Source organism: Carya illinoinensis, chromosome 2 (assembly GCF_018687715.1).
Source record: "Carya illinoinensis cultivar Pawnee chromosome 2, C.illinoinensisPawnee_v1, whole genome shotgun sequence".
Classification (NCBI taxonomy): domain Eukaryota; kingdom Viridiplantae; phylum Streptophyta; class Magnoliopsida; order Fagales; family Juglandaceae; genus Carya; species Carya illinoinensis.
The window spans coordinates 36,039,024-36,057,483 of record NC_056753.1 but is presented as its reverse complement, the minus strand read 5'-3'; the positions used below and the strand labels follow the sequence as shown (position 1 = coordinate 36,057,483).

At 33.0% G+C, this 18,460-nt stretch overlaps 2 protein-coding genes across 2 annotated transcripts; one reads left to right on the top strand and one right to left on the bottom strand.

Moving 5' to 3' along the window:
• Window positions 1-9,388: 9,388 nt before the first annotated feature.
• LOC122301926 lies at window positions 9,389-10,408 on the top strand. The gene is made up of 2 exons (XM_043113275.1): window positions 9,389-9,826; window positions 10,025-10,408. Exons 1-2 carry the CDS (start codon window positions 9,389-9,391, stop codon window positions 10,406-10,408), a joined length of 822 nt encoding a protein of 273 aa, XP_042969209.1.
• A 6,199-nt stretch (window positions 10,409-16,607) lies between these two features.
• On the bottom strand, window positions 16,608-17,921 carry LOC122301431 (zinc finger protein 10-like). The gene has a single exon (XM_043112789.1). The coding sequence runs from the start codon at window positions 17,676-17,678 to the stop codon at window positions 16,797-16,799; it is 882 nt and encodes a 293-aa protein (XP_042968723.1). The 5' UTR covers window positions 17,679-17,921; the 3' UTR covers window positions 16,608-16,796.
• Between the last annotated feature and the right edge of the window lie 539 nt (window positions 17,922-18,460).

Sequence of the window (18,460 nt, the reverse complement as noted above, 5' to 3'; positions counted from 1 at the left end):
TGAACAGCCCCAATACCACCTGGGGGCCACACTAGTCAGGGGCAGCTGCCCCCCACCGTCATGGGCAGGGATCCGACACGTATAGCTGGTAAATGGTATTACGTCAAAGTACTGAATACTATAGATTTCATCTCTACCGTCCATCTCCGTCTGTCCTTCCAAAAATCACCACGTGCATAACCTTTTCGTAGATTCGACACGTGGCCCAATCAAATTCCAACAGGCTAGGTAGACCCTGCCTTGTTTTCGGACACGCATGTGGATTGTGGTCCTCAACATACCGCCTAATCTTTCTCTGCCTTCTAGAGTCCCACACGCGAACATTTTTCCTTCTGAAGAAAAACAATTGCCGCAGAGGACATCACAACGTGGCGTGATCGTGGAAGACGAGATTCGTGTTGGGATTCCCCCCTTAAACCGCGAGTACAGAAACACCCGCATCTTCGACGGTTTGGAGAATGTAGAAAAAAAATGCAGTGGGGTCCTCACTTTATTTTGATTGCTCCTGTTGGGCAATGAAAGGGGGCTACGTAACAAGGGAGGTAGGGACACGTGTGGGACCACATGTCAGAGTCGAATGACGCTTACGGGAATATCAGAACTGATTCAGAAGGTGAACCTTGTTTAGTGGACACGCAGTGGTTGCTGACGTGGTGCTGAAGCTGAAACCCCTCGTCCTTCGCGCTAATCTGCTATTCCCCAACCCAACTCTGGAAATTTGTATAACGAGTTATGCTATTTAATTATTATTATTATTATTATTATTATTATTATTATTATAAAAATAATTTAATTTTTCTATTCATTATTTATAAACTATATATTTTATAAAAAAATTAAAAAATTATATATGACATATGTTATGAAAATTATGAGTTTAATTTTTCTTATATATTACCTAAAAGCTCCACCACCCATTGCATGAAGTTGTATTGGGAAAAATAAAAATGATATTTTCGAAATAAAATGATTTATTTGCAATATTTTTTATTTAATTATATTTTTATAAAATAATTTTAAAAAGTAATATTAAATTATGAAAATATTTTAAACTTAAAATATAGCTATGAAATGTGTTGTGTATCAATTTTAAAATGGACAAGTTTTGTATATTTTTTTAAATGTGATTAAATATAAAATTAATTTTTTAAAATAAGATACAAGAGAAAAATTTGTATTTAGAATTACTCTAAATTGCACACTCCAGCCCCACGTGTTTGAGAAATTGAAACCAACTCCCTCTTCCAATGATATCTCACCGTGATCATATCTCCCCGTAAACGCAAAGTAACGTAACTTAAAATGTAATGTAGATTTACATAAGTACTTGTTTTAGTTGATAACGGTAGAATTTGTCAAATTAGTGCTCAAATTAAATGCTGACATGCACTCCATGTAACAGCCCGCTAGAAATTCAATTGTAAAATTTCTATTAACTTTAGAAATCTCGTGAAAACCTCATAAATTTTCACGAATCCATTAATCGTATAGGTTTTTGTCTAACTACATAGTTAGTGTTATTATTTACTATGGTATCAGAAATGTGTTTTTGATTATTGGAGATAGTTAGAAGTGTCAAAATGTATTATGGTTTGTGTCATTAGACTCGGAGGGCTATTTAAAGTCTTATGGCGCAATAACACTTTTTCATATTTTCGGACAAAACGTCTGTTCAAAACTGTAGATATTATTGGATAAAAAAAAATATCTTGAGGTAATTTTCATGAATATTATTGGGTAAAAATATTTTGAGTTGATAGATATTATTAGATAAAAATATCTTAAGTTGATTTTTTTTTTTAGATATTATTGGATAGAATATTATAAGATAATCATTTATAGATTTTTTTTGGGTAGCAGAAAACTACACTCAACTCTCAACTCCAGCCTCATCTCTTCCATATCTCATACATAAGTATCTCCAGTCACCTCTCCCCACGAAATTATCTTCATTTACACTTTCCATTGAAAGAATATCAAACACTCTCTCTCGGACAGCTTTTAGGAGGTCTTTTGTACACCCATTTCGAAACTTTTGTAAGTGTTTTATCATAAATTCTCCTTCATATAAGTTGTTCTTTTTTTAGTCTAGTTTACATGGATATCTTATTTGCCCCATTTGAAGATCATTTGGTCAGTCAAATATTGTGTAAACTATATAAAGGTCATTCTGGGAGATAAACTGGAGAATATGTTATAGTTTGGAGTTTTTTACCAAGCTAATGGATAGATATTGATCCAAAATTTTTATGGAGTATTGTTAACATGTATATGTGACTATTGGTTGAGGATTTTTGCATGATTAAAGGTTTTGATGAAAGATTTTCTTAGATTTAGAAACTTAGAAACTGGAAGAAGAAAAACAGTTTCTGTTTTGAGAAAGTTTAACTCTTTGGTGGTCTAAACCTATTCTAATGACTTTAATAATTTTATTGGAGGATCTTAAGTATCTTATATACATGTTATATTATTATTTTGAAAATATTTGATGTTAGTGTCAAAGATATGAAATTTTATGCAAAGAGATATTCAAATAAGCCAAAGTGTGGATATTCTTGGCTAAATTTATGTTTTGGTTAATTTCTAACCATGTGATCTTGAATTAGAAGCTTATATATGTTTTAGGACATCTTTTTAAACCATGTGATGGTTTAGTTTGAAGATCATATATTTATAAGTCATAGATCAAGAGATTTATCAAAACTAGTTGAGGAAAGAGTTTCAGTTTTTAGACTAAGTGTAAAACCAAAAACTCCAAATGTTATTTTGTGATTTTGGTGACTTTGATTTGATGATTTAAAGCATGGTTGATGTTAGGATGATATTATGAATATGTTAGAAGTAAGATTTTATTTTTGAAACTCTTGGAGATGTTTTGATTTAAGATCAAAACTTGTGATTCAAGTGCTTGGATCTTTTTACAAAAAAGTTTGGTGTTGATTATTAGCTTTTTCTAAATGGATGTTTTAAGTATGGTTTTGAACTTAGGATTGGAAGATGTTTGTTGTAAAATTTTGGTTTAAGCATGAGTTTTGAAGTTGAAAAGAATTGCAACAAAAAAAAAACCAAGGGAAATGGCCTATGGATGTTTCGGCCATAGTGTGTTTTCCATAGTTGTGTTTTGTTTTAAATTTTTCTGAGTTAATATTTAAGTTTAAGACAAAATTTACATGAGGAATGTAAATTTTGGAAACTTTTGGAGTTAGTATGCAAAATCTTTAAGTTATGGGTAAAACGGTCATTTTATCACATGTAGAGAGTAAAATGAAAATTTTACTCTTTAAGTTAGTATTTTCCATATTTCAAATTATTAGTGATTTAGTTCTAACTTTTAGAATCACTAATTACAGTTCATCGTGATCGCACTTGAAGTTTTATAAGAAACGCGGAGATCGAGGTAAGTTAGCTTTTAACTTACTAGCAATCTACTGTGTATGTGTGCTAAGTAAAAGAACTACAGTGTATGTATGTGTGTTATCATATATGTCATGCCATGCCAAGTTATCACGTAATTGTCTATTATACAGAATTTATTCTGTCATCAATTTTTATCTGTTACATAATATATTCTGTTATGTATTACTGTACATTACAAATACGTCATGCTAAGTATGCCATCTATTACATGTATGTCAAGTCATGTAATATTCACTGTTGCAAATATGTCATGTTAAATATGTTGTCTATTATATGTTATGCCATGTTACGAAATGTTTCTATCTCAAGTTGGTCATGTATTTCAAGTTATGTTCAAGTCACGTTATGTTACGTCAGGGTTTCAGTCCTTTTGTATTCCAGTCACGTTTCATCTTGAGTACATTATGTTTGTGTAGAATACATGGGGCCACAACAACTGTGGAGTATGTATTTAACTACAATTGTGATGTGTAGAATACATGGGGCCACAACAACTGTGGATTATGTATTTTTCATGTTAAGTCAAGTTTGTGTAGAATACATTGGGCCACAACAACTGTGGAGTATGTATTTATACGTATAATACATGGGGCCACAACAACTGTGGAGTATGTATTTATACGTATAATGCATGGAGCCACAACAACTGTGGAGTATGTATTTTTCATGTTAAGTCAATTTTGCGTAGAATACATGGGGCCACAACAACTGTGGAGTATGTATTTACACGTAAAATACATGGGGCCACAACAACTGTGGAGTATGTATTTTTCATGTTAATTCAAGTTTCAAAGCAAGTTCATGCTAAGTCAAGTTTCAGATCAAGTTCATGTCAAGTCAAGTTCAGTTCATGTTTCAATTTAAATTATGTCAATTATGTTATGTTGTACTCCAAGTTATGCTTTAATTACTTATGAATTTGATTATGCATTTATGCTTTTACTGTCATCCATGCATCATTAGCTTGTGTGGAAGTTTTTTGTTAACTTACTGAGATTTGTAATCAAATCTCACTTTGGTTGTCCCAACTACCATCCCCGAATGGTAGATCTTGTTACAGGACCTGAAAGAGAATCAGGAGCTGATCAACTAGACACAGTTGACTAAGTGACGGTGCGACATAAATGTTGATATAGTAATTAACGTAAATTACTACTTGTACGATTGAGTTGCATTTTTATTACTTTTTAGATCATAACCATTTTGGACTAGTGTTGTGATCTTAGTTGTTCAATTGATTTTTATGTATGAAGTATGTTTTAAACATTTGGGATATTTTCAATTTGGTGCATAGTATTGCTAAAGAAAAAAAATTTATCCGCTGCGAATATTGCATATTGTTAGATTCATATTAGGAATATTGCATTTTATATGTCATGAACGGGGGTAGGTAACCTTGTGTTGCATGTCTCGACGCTTTAAATGTCCGTCCGATCTCAAACAAAATTTGGAGGCGTCACACTCCATGAAAGTAACATGTTGGCAAAGCTTCTTGGAGTGTTGATTGAAGAATTTCTGTTAGAACAAATTAGCTTTTAAAGCCATTTAGTGTCATCTCTTAATTGCACAAAATTTCATTATATTTTTGTATAAATCCTCCTAAAACTGCCCGTCCCACAATTTCGCATACATATATATATATAATATATATGGAAATGGGCGCCACACCTTTAACTGTCTGAATTCCACCTACGATAGCAATGACAAACTGACCATCATTTATTAATTACAGTTTTGAAATCTGTTCGGTGACTGTTTTGATTGATATATTAGAACGAAATACATAAGAAAAATATTTTATTAATAAAATAATTATATAAAAATAAATTTATAAATTGATATAATTGGATATAATATGTTGAATTATAAAGTTATTTTTCTCATTAGGTAGATATAACAAATTTTATAAAATCACGTCAATTTATAAATTTACTTTATATAATTTCTTTATATTTATAACATTTCTCATAAATGTTAATATATTTCGTTTTAGTACAAATATAATATAAATAAATTATATTTATTTATATATTAATTATATTTCAAAATAAAATAAATACAACTACAAATCATACCTACAAACTTAAAAATGCCTGGATTCATCATTGCTCATAGAGTAAATATGACATGAATCCAATAAACAGTCCTAACAAAAACCCTCCCTTCTCAACCATCCCATCCAATAAATCTACTAAGGTATTGTACCACAAAGAACAAAACTTTTTTTTTTTTTGGTCCAACGATAGATCACTTTCATTACTTATATATAATAAATACATAGCTTTCAGTTACTCCTATTATTACTAACCAAACTAGACATTTTAAATTACAAACCATAAGTGGGAGGGTCTTTTCTACCACGGAAATTCAGTAAGTATTATGGAATATTGATTTCGGGTATTTTTCCAAATTCAACATTTGAAGATGCTCATTAAAATATGCGCATCGATTCTGAGCTCGGTGTATCTTTATTGCTTCCCATCTTTCAAAGTTGTTCAGGAAAACTCTTGAATCATTGATCAAATTTTCTATTGTCTAGTCAGAAGTGTTAAGTGGGCTGTTCAATGCTGATATTACCACTTGAGAGTCCCCTTCAATTTTGATTTTCTTCCATCCATTTTTGCTGGCTAATCTGATCACAATAAAATCTGCTAAAGCTTATCCATTATTTAATTTATGAATCTTACGATTACTGTAAAACTCTGCGACACACTATAATGTTTCCTGTATGGTCTCTGCAAACTGTATACTAACTGAGATCTTAACTGCCACATCGAAGGAAATCGAGATCTCATTGCTAGTAGGGGGTTTCCAACTTGGATTATCACTCATAAATTTCCAACTTGAATTGTATAAATATCCGAATCTTATTGTATTTGTATATGTCTAAGAGAAAAACCTAATTTGTATATGTATAAAGGTTTTTTTCTTGATTTATTATACTGAAATCAAGTTCCTCTAATTTTTTATTTAAAATTTGAAGTTACTACAATAGATGAGTATTGGAAAAAAGGGGGAAAGAAAGATAAATGCAATAGATCAATTAAGACAACAAGGCATGCCTGTTACTAAAGTTGTATATTTTTTTAAATGATTAAGGGTATTAAAAAAATACTTAAAAAATGATAAAAAAATAAAATTTTAAATAAATTTAAATAGTAAATAAATGGTAAGGGGGTAATAATAAGAAAATTTCCTTATATCGAGGCCTCTTGGAAGTATTTGATCTCTTATCGTTTTTTTGTTCCCGTTACATTCTCCTTTTGTGAGTGTGACTTGGTTACCCTTTATTTTCACCTCTTTAAGCTCTTACATTTTCTTCTCTTCAATCTCTCCGTTCCTTTGATGATGCTAGACAGCGGGTGGAAGGGCCAATTTAGTTTCCAAACTCATATCATCTAATTATTATAATTTTTTCAAATTTTAATATAAAATATAATAAATAATTTAATTTTTTTAATATTAAAATAATAATAATATTAAAAAATAATATTATAATAATATTTTATTTAACTTTTAACTTTTATCCCAACTCAATTTAACATTCAAACGGAATGTTAATCTATTTTACACCTAACACATATCCTTGTCAGATTTATGGGGCCTTCTGCCCTATTGTTACTAAAGTAAAAAATAAAAATTTGTATAGTTATAAATTGCACCAAAAAGTAAAGTAATTGAAAAATTAAAGTTCAAACTTGTACATTTAGAGGTGAGATGGAATAATTTTAAATAAAAAATAAAAATAAAATAAAATATTATTATTATTATTATTTTAGATTTAAAAAAATTTAATTATAAATTATTTATTATATTTTATATAAAAATTTTAAAAAATTATAATTATAAAATAAAATGAGACCACTTATCAATTCCAACCAGGCCTAAAAGTGCACGTAGCATTCCTTCTCAAAAAAAAAAGAAAGTAGGGGGGATGTAGCATTATAAAAAAGTTACAACTAATGTTATGTTTGATTATTAAACAAATTCAATTTATCTCAAATAAATTATTAATATGACTATTTATTTATTAAATTTTTTATAAAAAAATTAAATTTATTTCAATATATTTTATATATTTTAATTAAAAAAATTTGAATATATCTAAATAGAATCTACGTAATATTATTATTTTTAACTCTCCTCAAATCTTTTTAATATTTAATGGTTGCCTTTCGCACGACGCGTGGCCATCTTTGGCAGTTGCTATTTGAACAACGCCGGTCAAAGTAACATACAACGCAGTCGCGACACAACGTAATAGTATATTGATATCAGTATCTATACCCCCAACGATCATCCGCCACGTCGAAGAGACTACGCTGTCAAGCAATGACTCCCTCCTATCCTGTACGGGGTGACCTTGAGGCGAGAGTTGACCCGTGAGTCGGTCAATGACCTAACCTTAACCCTTAGCCTGACCCTAAACCCAACCCCAAGCCCAATGGGTCGTAGCCGAGCTACTTTTTTTTTTTTTCATTAACATTATTGTTTAAATTATTGAATAATATTTATGATTATGGAATATTTATTTAAAAAGTGAATAAATACAGATATAAAATAAATTAAAATTTTAATTATAAATTTTATTATTTTTAAAAAATTATATTGCACTTACGCAATTCACACAATAACTAACGATACTCTAAATTATTTATTATCTACTCTACACGTTTGTATATGATAATTCAATATGATATAAATAGAGATGTCGAATTTGGATTTTAATAAAAAAAAAATCAACTTATATAATTGAATATTCTATATATTAGACATACTTATTAAGAAAAAATGATGATCTACACTCTGAAAAAAATTATTAGAATAAAATTCTAATAATTAAAATCTACATTTTTTTACATAAAAAAAAGATTGTAGATATTATAAGTACTACTGGTGATATAATGGTATTTTGTTTTGTTTTGAAAGGGTGATATGATGGCGTTAGTTTAAACTTTATAGGCTATTTTTGACACTAAGATTGGACCACTGGGCCTTCCATTGTCATTTTATTGGGCCAATTCTGATGTCTACTTTCTGGCTCCGAACATTTGATTTAGACATGATTTGAACTTTACATAGTTTGCAATGCTAATCTTTTGGTAGTTATGTTTGTACTGACGTGACGATTTATACAGCATGCATGCAAGTTCTTTCAAAGCACTTGGTTATTGATCTTTGCCTCCTCTCTAGGCCATTCTGGGATCTTATTGGCTGGCGAAGTTTTCCGGAATGGAAAAAGAAATCTCACCAAAATTATAAGCATAACATCACATGAAAATCTCCAAAAACAAATAAAACCAGGAAGTATTCAATCCGTGTTAAGAAGATACAAAGGACAAACACGTGCATGTGAAGAAACTAGCCTATAATGTAACAGATCACGGCCAGTACTTCGATGCCACAACTTCATTTATCATTATTAAAATCATATTCATGGAAAGATCGATATCGGTAAAATAATTTTGATAAACTATAATACTGAAAAGTACCATTGCGCTCATTCCACCTCCATCAATAGATATGAGTTCCTGATCTGGTTCCGCAGCGATGAATTAAGAGAGGCCAGGTATAAAACTGACGTACGTACGTAGCTAGGAATTAAGGAATAAAATTAAGTGAGGTAGGTGTTGGAGTGGTTTTCGATTCAACACTGTAAAGCCGACCAGGTATCTTTTGGAGGTAAAAAAGTTAAAGAGAAATGATATTTGCAGTCGTGGTTATGTAAGCGGCGTGCAGTCGTTTTATCACAGATAAAAGAAGACTTAATGCAACACGTGAATGTAATAGTTAGTTAGTTAGTTACACTTTCTGTTATTTATGTTATTCACTTCTTCTTTACTTTCTTCTTTCTATTCTCTGTTATAAATACAGAGGATTCATACTGTAAAGTTACGTTGAATAAACAATAGTTTATTTTAGTTCATTTCAGATTTCACTCTGTATCATGGTATCAGTGTAAAAGAATTCAATGTCCGCTGATTCAGAATCCATTTCTGCTTCTATTTCAAACACTACGAATATGGAAAGCAGTCCATACCACTTACAGAATAGTGATTCACCAGGAGCAATCTTGGTATCCAACGTCCTCACTGGGGAAAATTACCATACATGGAGCAGGTCCATGATTATGGCATTGAAGGCAAAAAATAAAATTGGATTTGTAAATGGATCGATTGTTCGACCAGCTTCAACAGATACTTCGAGTGATTTGTGGGAAAGATGCAACAATATGGTATCTTCTTGGATCATCAGTTCTGTATCAAGAGAAATTGGGGCCAGCATCATCTGTGCTCAAACTGCTAAGGATATGTGGCAAGAAATCAAGAACAGATTCACACAAGGAAATGGGCCAAGAATTTTTCAACTTCAGAAAGATTTATCGATGTTGACTCAAGAAAATATGTCGGTAAGAGATTACTACACGAAATTCAAGTTTTTATGGGATGAATTGGTTGATTACAATCAAATTCCCACTTGTTCTTGTGGTATTTTAAGAACCTGCACTTATGATGCTATTCAGCAATTCTTGAAATATCAAGATAGACAACATGTCATTTAGTTCTTAATGGGATTGAATGAATGTTTTTCTCCTGTTAGAGGATAGATTCTGATGTTGGAACCTCTACCAGAGATAAACAAGGTTTTTTCCTTAATGGTCCAAGAAGAGAAACAGAGAGAAATTAGTAGAACCAGTGCCATTGATACTGTTGCTTTTATGAGTAAAATGCAAGAATCGAAATCATCAGGCCAAAGATTTGTTCCTGGAAATCAGCAGTACAGAAGAGCAAGATTGATTTGCACTCATTGTGGGATGACTAATCACACGGTTGATAAATGTTACAAAGTACATGGTTATCCTCCTGGTTTCAAATCTAACAACTATCGACAGAAAGGAAAGTCTTCATCAGCAAATCAAGTCACAAGCCAACTTCTTGATACACCCTTTGAGTCTTATAATAATCTGCCTTTCTCTCAAGAGGATTGTTAGGAATTGTTAGCCTTAATCCACTCACAATCTAGTGAAACCAGCACTCATCAAGCAACCAATGTTATTTCTAATAATTCTTCTCAAACCACTCGAGGTATGAGTTTTTCCATTTTTTCTTCAAATTGTTCATCATTTTCATCAAGATTTCAGAATAGTTGGATTATAGACACTGGTGCTACAGACCATATTATTCACTCCATTGATATCTTTACCTCCATAACAAAGTCTTTAAACACTTCTGTTAAGCTTCCAAATGGCAACACTGTACCAGTCACCCATCTTGGCACAGTTAAATTGTCTGAAAATTTAATTCTCAAAGATGTACTTTGTGTACCATCTTTTTCATATAATTTGCTCTCGGTTAGCAAACTTACTTCATCACAGAAATGCACTTTTATATTCCTACCTGATGTTTGTTTTATTCAAGAATTTACCTCATGGAAGATGATTGGGATTGCTAGAAAGTCTGCTGGGCTATACATCTTGCAACAATCAGGTGCTTATGATGTTGAGTTTCCACCAAAATCAAATAATGTGAACTCTGTCACAAACTCCAAAATCTGGCATAGTAGATTAGGACATCCTTCTATGTCTCGATTGAATCTCCTTTCAAAGAATGTATCAGATATTAGTTTTTTAGACAAACTTGATAATCATTGTACAGTTTGTCCTCTAGCCAAACAGAAAAGGCTTTCTTTTGAGACTCATCCATATAATAAAAGTTCTTCTTTCAATCTTATTCATGCTGATATATGGGGTCCTTTTGCTGTTTCAACTCATAATGGCTCTAGATACTTTCTTACCTTAGTGGATGATCACACTAGATTTACTTGGACATACTTAATGAAAACAAAATCTGAAGTTCAAAATATCTTCATTACTTTTTATAATCTGGTTGAAACACAATTTGAGAAGAAAATAAAATGTGTGAGATCTGACAATGGTTTAGAGTTCAAAATGACAAATTTTTTTAATTCAAAAGGAATTATGCATCAAGTGTCATGTGTAGAAACACCTCAACAAAACTCTATAGTTGAAAGAAAACATCAACATTTATTAAATGTAGCAAGAGCTTTAAAGTTTCAATCCAATATACCTTTGATTTTCTGGGGAGAATGCTTACTTACTGCAACATATCTTATTAACAGAATTCCTTCTTTAGTAATGAATAACAGATTTCCACATGAAATTTTGTACAATTTAGTTCCAACATATCATCATTTAAAAGTTTTTGGATGTTTATGTTATGCATCAACCCTTACCAAAAACAGATCAAAATTCTCACCAAGGGCAAGAAAATGCATGTTTGTAGGATATCCATTTGGTATAAAAGGCTACAAGCTTTATGATTTGGAACAGCAAATATTCTTTGTTTCCAGAGATGTAATATTTCATGAATCAATATTTCCTTTTTCATGTCACTCGAATGCAGATTCCATAACTGAAAATGCATCTCAGCCAAATAGCATTTCAGAAAATTTCACTCCAGTTCTTCCAAAACCAGTTCCAGATTACAGTGAAAATGTAATCCATTCTGAATCATTGCAATCAGAAATTCTTCCTTCTGATTCAGTTACTCAACCTAGTACAGATTTATCCTTACATGATGAATATCAATTTCCACCCTTGAGAAAATCAACTCGACAGCATAAGATGCCTAGTTATTTGCAAAACTATCATTGCAATTTAGCTACTTCTGCTTCTCAATCATCTACCAGGGATCCTGCTACTAATCCAGGTAATAAATATAGCATATCTGAGGTTCTTTCTTACTCCAAATTATCTGAATCACATAAAATCTTCTCTGTTGCTATTTCTTCAGAATTAGAACCTTCATTTTATCACCAAGCTGTCCAGCATGCTCATTGGAGAGCTGCTATGTCTGCAGAATTATCTGCATTAGAAATGAATGACACTTGGGCCCTCACCACATTACCACCTCATAAAACTCCTATAGGTTGTAAGTGGGTATATAAGATAAAATACAATTCTGATGGTTCAATAGAGAGACACAAGACAAGACTTGTTGCCAAAGGGTATACTCAAAAGGAAGGCTTGGATTTCTTTGAGACTTTTTCACCTGTTGCAAAGATGGTCACTGTGAGGTGTGTTCTATCACTTGCTGCAATACACAATTGGCATCTTTTTCATCTAGATGTTAATAATGCATTTCTATATGAGGAATTAGATGAAGAAGTTTATATGAAGCCTCCTCCAGGTTATCTTAGAAAGGGGGACAAAAGAGTATGTAAATTACAAAGATCTCTATATGGTTTAAAGCAGGCTTCAAGACAGTGGAATTCTAAGTTTATCTCTGTGCTGTTTAACATGGGATTCTCACAATCGAAAGCTGACTATTCCTTGTTTACCAAGAAAGAAGGAAATTCATTTGTTGCTCTATTGTTGTATGTAGATGATATATTGCTAGCCAGTAGTGATATAGATGCAATTGAGATTGTTAAAAAATCTCTAAGTGCTGAGTTCAAGTTGAAAGATTTGGGGCCAGCAAAATTTTTTCTTGGCATGGAAATTGCTAGATCAAAAAAGGGCATCTCTTTGTCTCAAAGAAAGTATGCTTTAGAACTCATTTCAGATTCTGGTTTACTTGCTGCAAAACCAGCCTTATTTCCTATGGATACTCATGTGAAGTTATCAAAAGATGATGGTGAATTAGTAGATGATGTTTCAGCTTACAGAAGGCTAATTGGCAGATTATTGTATTTGACTCATACCAGACCTGACATTACATTTGCAGTACATCGCCTTAGCCAATTTTTAGATAGCCCTCGAATGCCCCATTTACAAGCTGCTATGAGAATCTTAAGATATCTCAAGTCTGCCCCTGGACAAGGCCTATTGTTTCCAGCTTCATCAAAGGTTCATATCAAAGCTTTTTCAGATTCAGATTGGGCTAGCTGCCCAGATACTCGCAGATCAATTAGTGGCTATTGTATTTTTATTGGAAACTCTCTTGTATCATGGAAATCTAAGAAGCAACACACAATATCACGATCTTCAGCTGAGGCTGAATATAGATCAATGGCTTTCACAGTTTGTGAAATTATTTGGCTCAAAGCTTTACTTGCTGATCTGCATCAACAGCACAATCAACCAGCTCTCCTATTTTGTGATAATCAAGCGGCTCTTCACATAACAGCCAATCCAGTCTATCATGAACGTACTAAACACATAGAAATAGACTATCACTTGGTGCGTGAAAAGTTACAAGAAGGTTTGATCACCACTTTGCATGTCTCTTCTGCTCATCAGGTTGCAGATCTAATGACCAAACCTTTGGGTTCTAAGTCATTTGAGGTTCTTTTATCCAAGATGAATGTGCATAATATATACACATCATCTTGAGGGGGACTATCACAGATAAAAGAAGACTTAATGCAACACGTGAATGTAATAGTTAGTTAGTTAGTTACACTTTCTGTTATTTCTGTTATTCACTTCTTCTTTACTTTCTTCTTTCTATTCTCTGTTATAAATACAGAGGATTCATACTGTAAAGTTACTTTGAATAAACAATAGTTCATTTTAGTTCATTTCAGATTTCACTCTGTATCACGTTTTGAAAAAAATGAATTAATATGGGACTCACATGAAAAAAAGTTAACTTTTTAATCGTGGACCCCACTCTTTTTCAAAGCGATTGCGCGACGTTTGCAATTACACAACTGTATGTAGTATTGCTCAAAGCTAAAACACACGTATCTAGAACGTAAGAGTCAAGACCCAAAAGAAGTACTAGTTGAGCCAAAAAAAAAAAAAAACGACTCTTTTATATATATAGAAATATGATATAAAATTCCTATATAAATGGATCAATCTCAAATTCTCCGTTTCTCGAGGAAAATAATGTGTTGGCTATTAGAATATGGTGTGAAAAGTTTTTCGATTCACCTTTATCTAGTTCTAGTGATCCGATCCCAGTCCCACGTTACACGTACATGATATTCTTATTTTGCAATTTGCCCAAACACCCTGATAACATTCTGTGATGTACGTACGTGCTTGCTAGCTAGGTTGGGCCCAATTCATGATTTGTTTGGTACTTCAAAAAGCCGTTGTACAAGAATACTGATATTTTTCTAGGTACGTACACGCTTGGCCGGCCACCAGCCACCACTAATTGCAGAAGACTAGGCCGGATGTATTTAAATTTTAAGGTTAATCTGAACATTTTCTCATTCGATGAAAATGCAGTAATATACCCCCACGAGAAGCCATCATTTGGGATCCTATATGCATACCTCGGTGTGCTTTTTTTTTTGTTTTGTTTTGTTTATATATATGATAGAAATAAATACGTAAAATGTGGTCTGTAAAAATACAATCTTTCTTCCGCCAACTTGGGGTTATGTTTTTGTAAAGAACAAAAATGGCAAAGGAAAATATAGTCGAAAGAAAAAACAGGAACAGAAAGAGAAACCGTCATATATATGGTAACCATAAAATTTTCAAACAAGCCTAAATTAAAGAAACCTGTGTAAAGCTGAGAAAATGTCCTTTGTTTTTTCTTTCTACTTTTGGCTTACTATAAGTGAATCTTTGAAGAAATCAGATGGAGACATATCATACATGTTATACCCATGTGCCTCTCTGTCTGCGACTGTACGTACGTTAAAATTCACTCAGACAGAGCCAGCCATGCACACTCAGATCACCTCGCTAATTATAACTGTTTACTAAAAAAAAGGACCCAACTTCTTAATTAATCCACACGAGTCGAACAGATATTACAACTCTCTTACACAAAACAGACACTTAATAGCAACCAAAGACCAAGACACTAACCTCACTCTCTCTCCCATCTGCCCATTTCCTGAACCCAAAGTTAAACACAGAGAACCCATCAATTATCTCGTACTACAAAGCATCTTTTATGGGAACAAAATTTGTTGGGAAACATAAATCACTCTAAACACAGCAATGTATCATCAGCACAGTTGCTTTCACTCCGAACGACCCATCAAGTCAAAAGCGATGTTTTATCGATTTTCCTTGTTAAGAAGCATTGAAAAACAACCAAACCTCGCCATGGATCTATACTGGAGGACCCGTCGTTGTCGAAAGGTGGCTATAAACAGCAACCACATTACTACAACGTCCAGACAGGACCTAGGGTTTCGAAACATTGAAAATTATCGGATGCTTTTAGGCTTCTAGTTCTAGGGTTGGTGATGATCCTCGGTTGTTAATTAAGAGCTTATATATAATCAGTACCAAGTATAGCACCAAAAGGAAAAACAAAAAGGTAAATGATGCCAATGATATTATAGATTATATATATATAAATCTATATTAATGTTCTCTCTCGGGCTAAATAAAATAATTGTCTTGTTTTTTATCCCACGGAGTTGGTGGAGTATTTGGAGGGTTTAAATCGAGTAAAAAGTGTGGAAAAGAATCGAATAGTTTGAAATTTATTGGGAGGACTGGAATGTGAGGGTAATAGATTTCGCTGATGGTAATGATACAGGTGAAAAGGGAATCCATGTTTTGTCATGTCTGTCTAGCTAGCTCTTACTTTTAATCCTTGGGGATATTGTAGCTGAACTGACTTTTAAATGTCAGTTCCTTGAGCCTGTCAATTCCTCTCTCTCTCTCTCTCCACGTATGAACTTGCAGTTAACAAAGGGTGTCACAGTGTGAGAGTAATATTGGATTACCAACCCCGGCCAGAAAAGATCTAATTAACATATATTAACACAGCGAGTAAATGATAATTGTTTGCACTTTTGCATCTAATATTGTTTCTAGGACCGGGATCACGCCTCATAATAATTAACCCTATTGTTAGAAAACCATAGATACTGAATTCAGAAAATATTATGTCAGCTTTCCAATATTAATTGAACTATAAGATCGGAACAGATCCATCAGAACACAGGCCGGCCAGCAACTAGATCGTAGAATATTTAATATCAATATTGCACATGTTCAGATCTGTTTAAGTTTTGTATTATTGAAAATGAGATGCAACTACATTCATCTTTTCCCTCAATTGTCTCCTACCAACCACTAGTACGTCTGATCCATCTTGCCATTCTATATCATAAGAAGAAAGTGGAAGATGGTGCAAACCGATCGAGATTGATGATAACAGCCAACTAGCTAGCTCCAGAAATACAGATAGAAAGGAAATATATCAGCTGATACATTAATGGAGACGTGTAATTTAGTCAGCTCATTGAAAAATAAAATCCTTTCATTTCAATCAAGATTCTAATAGAAACAGAGCTGCCTCTGCCTGTTAGCCATAAGATCAGAAAGAGGTCGGAAAGGAAACAGAAACTCATGAGAAGCTGCAAACAATATCAAATATTCTCTCTCCGTACAGCAAACAAAATGTAACTTGGCACATATATATAATTGTACCCTACTGCTTCACTTTAGGTGATCCTGGATCACCCAACCTGAGCTCAAGATCCAAGTCCTCCATGCTGATTGGCTTAACTACTTCGGTTACCTCTGACTGAAGGTGGTATCTAGCATCCGAACATGCCTTAAGGAAGAACGACAGTGAAGAAACAGCAGCCTTGGGTCTTTTGCAACTGATCGCCTCATCCCTAGGAGACCCATCAGTTGGTCGATTTTGGCAAACAAAAGAATTCATACCGACAGAAAATTCCGTTTCCACATAATCATCATTACGCAAACATGTAGAATCTTCTTCCCTCGGATTATTTGCCAATCCATGTTTTGATTCTGAGATACTCATGAGAAGTCTAACGCCCACAGGATCGGACCAGGATTGAGCAATAGAAGAAGAATGAGCAGGCGCTGAAGAACGTTGTTCACTAAAATTTTCTGAAGTGTACAAGGCTGAAACCCACGAAGGTGATAGAGCACCTGATGCAACAATATTAGGACTAGATTTAGGGTCTCGATTGGGAAACAACTTACAAACATCAGTTGGAAACTGAGCACCCAGGGACTTGGAACGATTCTGGCCATGATGATTTTGATGATGGGGGGCTACATCATTGGAGGAGCTAAGAGATTCTTTCATCCTTGCTCTATCCCTTCTATGAACATTCATATGACCACCTAGGGCTTGGGCAGACCTGAACTCTCTGTTGCAAAAACTACAAGAATAAGATCTTGGAGGCCATATGCATCCCCCAAGAGGCCCAGCTGCATCTTCTGCAAAAGCCTTTTCTTCCCATGTCCTGTTGTTCAGACAAATCATTGATCTTTGAGAATCCGACTCTAAGATTTGTTTCCTCTTCATCCACATCCAATACGGAGCTTCCTGCATATATATATATTCTTTGACTGGAAATTGGCAAATTAAGATAAAAAGAAAGGAATAGACATTTTATGGAAGGTTTTCATGGAGAGTGAGAGATATGAGGTTCAGGAATACTTCCCCGTATTCATGTTGAATGCACGAAAGCAACTTGAGAATCTCTGAGGAAGAGAAAAAGGTCAATGAAAAGGTCTTTGTAACTAGATTTGCGTTTCGGGTTTGCTTTCCTTTGAAACTATTCCTTTGGTTTTTAGTACGGGTTTGATACACAGTCGTTGTTATTGGTATTACTTCAGTAATTTTAGTTCGGGTTTGCTTTGCTTCTGACGCTGCCACTGAGATAAGTAGACGGTAGGACATACCATAAAAATTGTAAATAAATAAATTTTGCCGAGTCTCTTTGTAACATGTAGGACATACCATAAAAAAATTGTAAAAAAATTTATTTATTTTAATGGAACTTATTTATTTATAAGAAACTTGGTTGAGATTTGTAGCTAATATTACTTATCTTAAAAACATAAAAACAATTTGTTCCATTTTCCATCTCCCCAAAATATACAAATTAGGGTGTAAGACGATGGTCCAAACTCGATCTGATCGAGACCGATTGAATGTGTGTATATATAGATATTTTTAAGGGATTATTATTGGCCATATATATAATAAAATTATTTAATATTCATTAACAATATATAAAATATTAGAGAGAAAATAGATTACTTAATTTTAATTTTATTAATTTAATTAATTTTCTGTATAAATTTTTTTGTCAAAAAAAGAAAAAGAAG

Bases quoted from the DNA above. Each gene is read 5' to 3' on its own strand.
- LOC122301926 (XM_043113275.1), top strand. From the start codon at position 9,389: ATGTCCGCTGATTCAGAATCCATTTCTGCTTCTATTTCAAACACTACG. The intron at 9,827-10,024 runs GTAAGAGATTAC...GTTAGAGGATAG, and splicing joins TGACTCAAGAAAATATGTCG to ATTCTGATGTTGGAACCTCT.
- LOC122301431 (XM_043112789.1), bottom strand. From the start codon at position 17,678: ATGCAGGAAGCTCCGTATTGGATGTGGATGAAGAGGAAACAAATCTTA.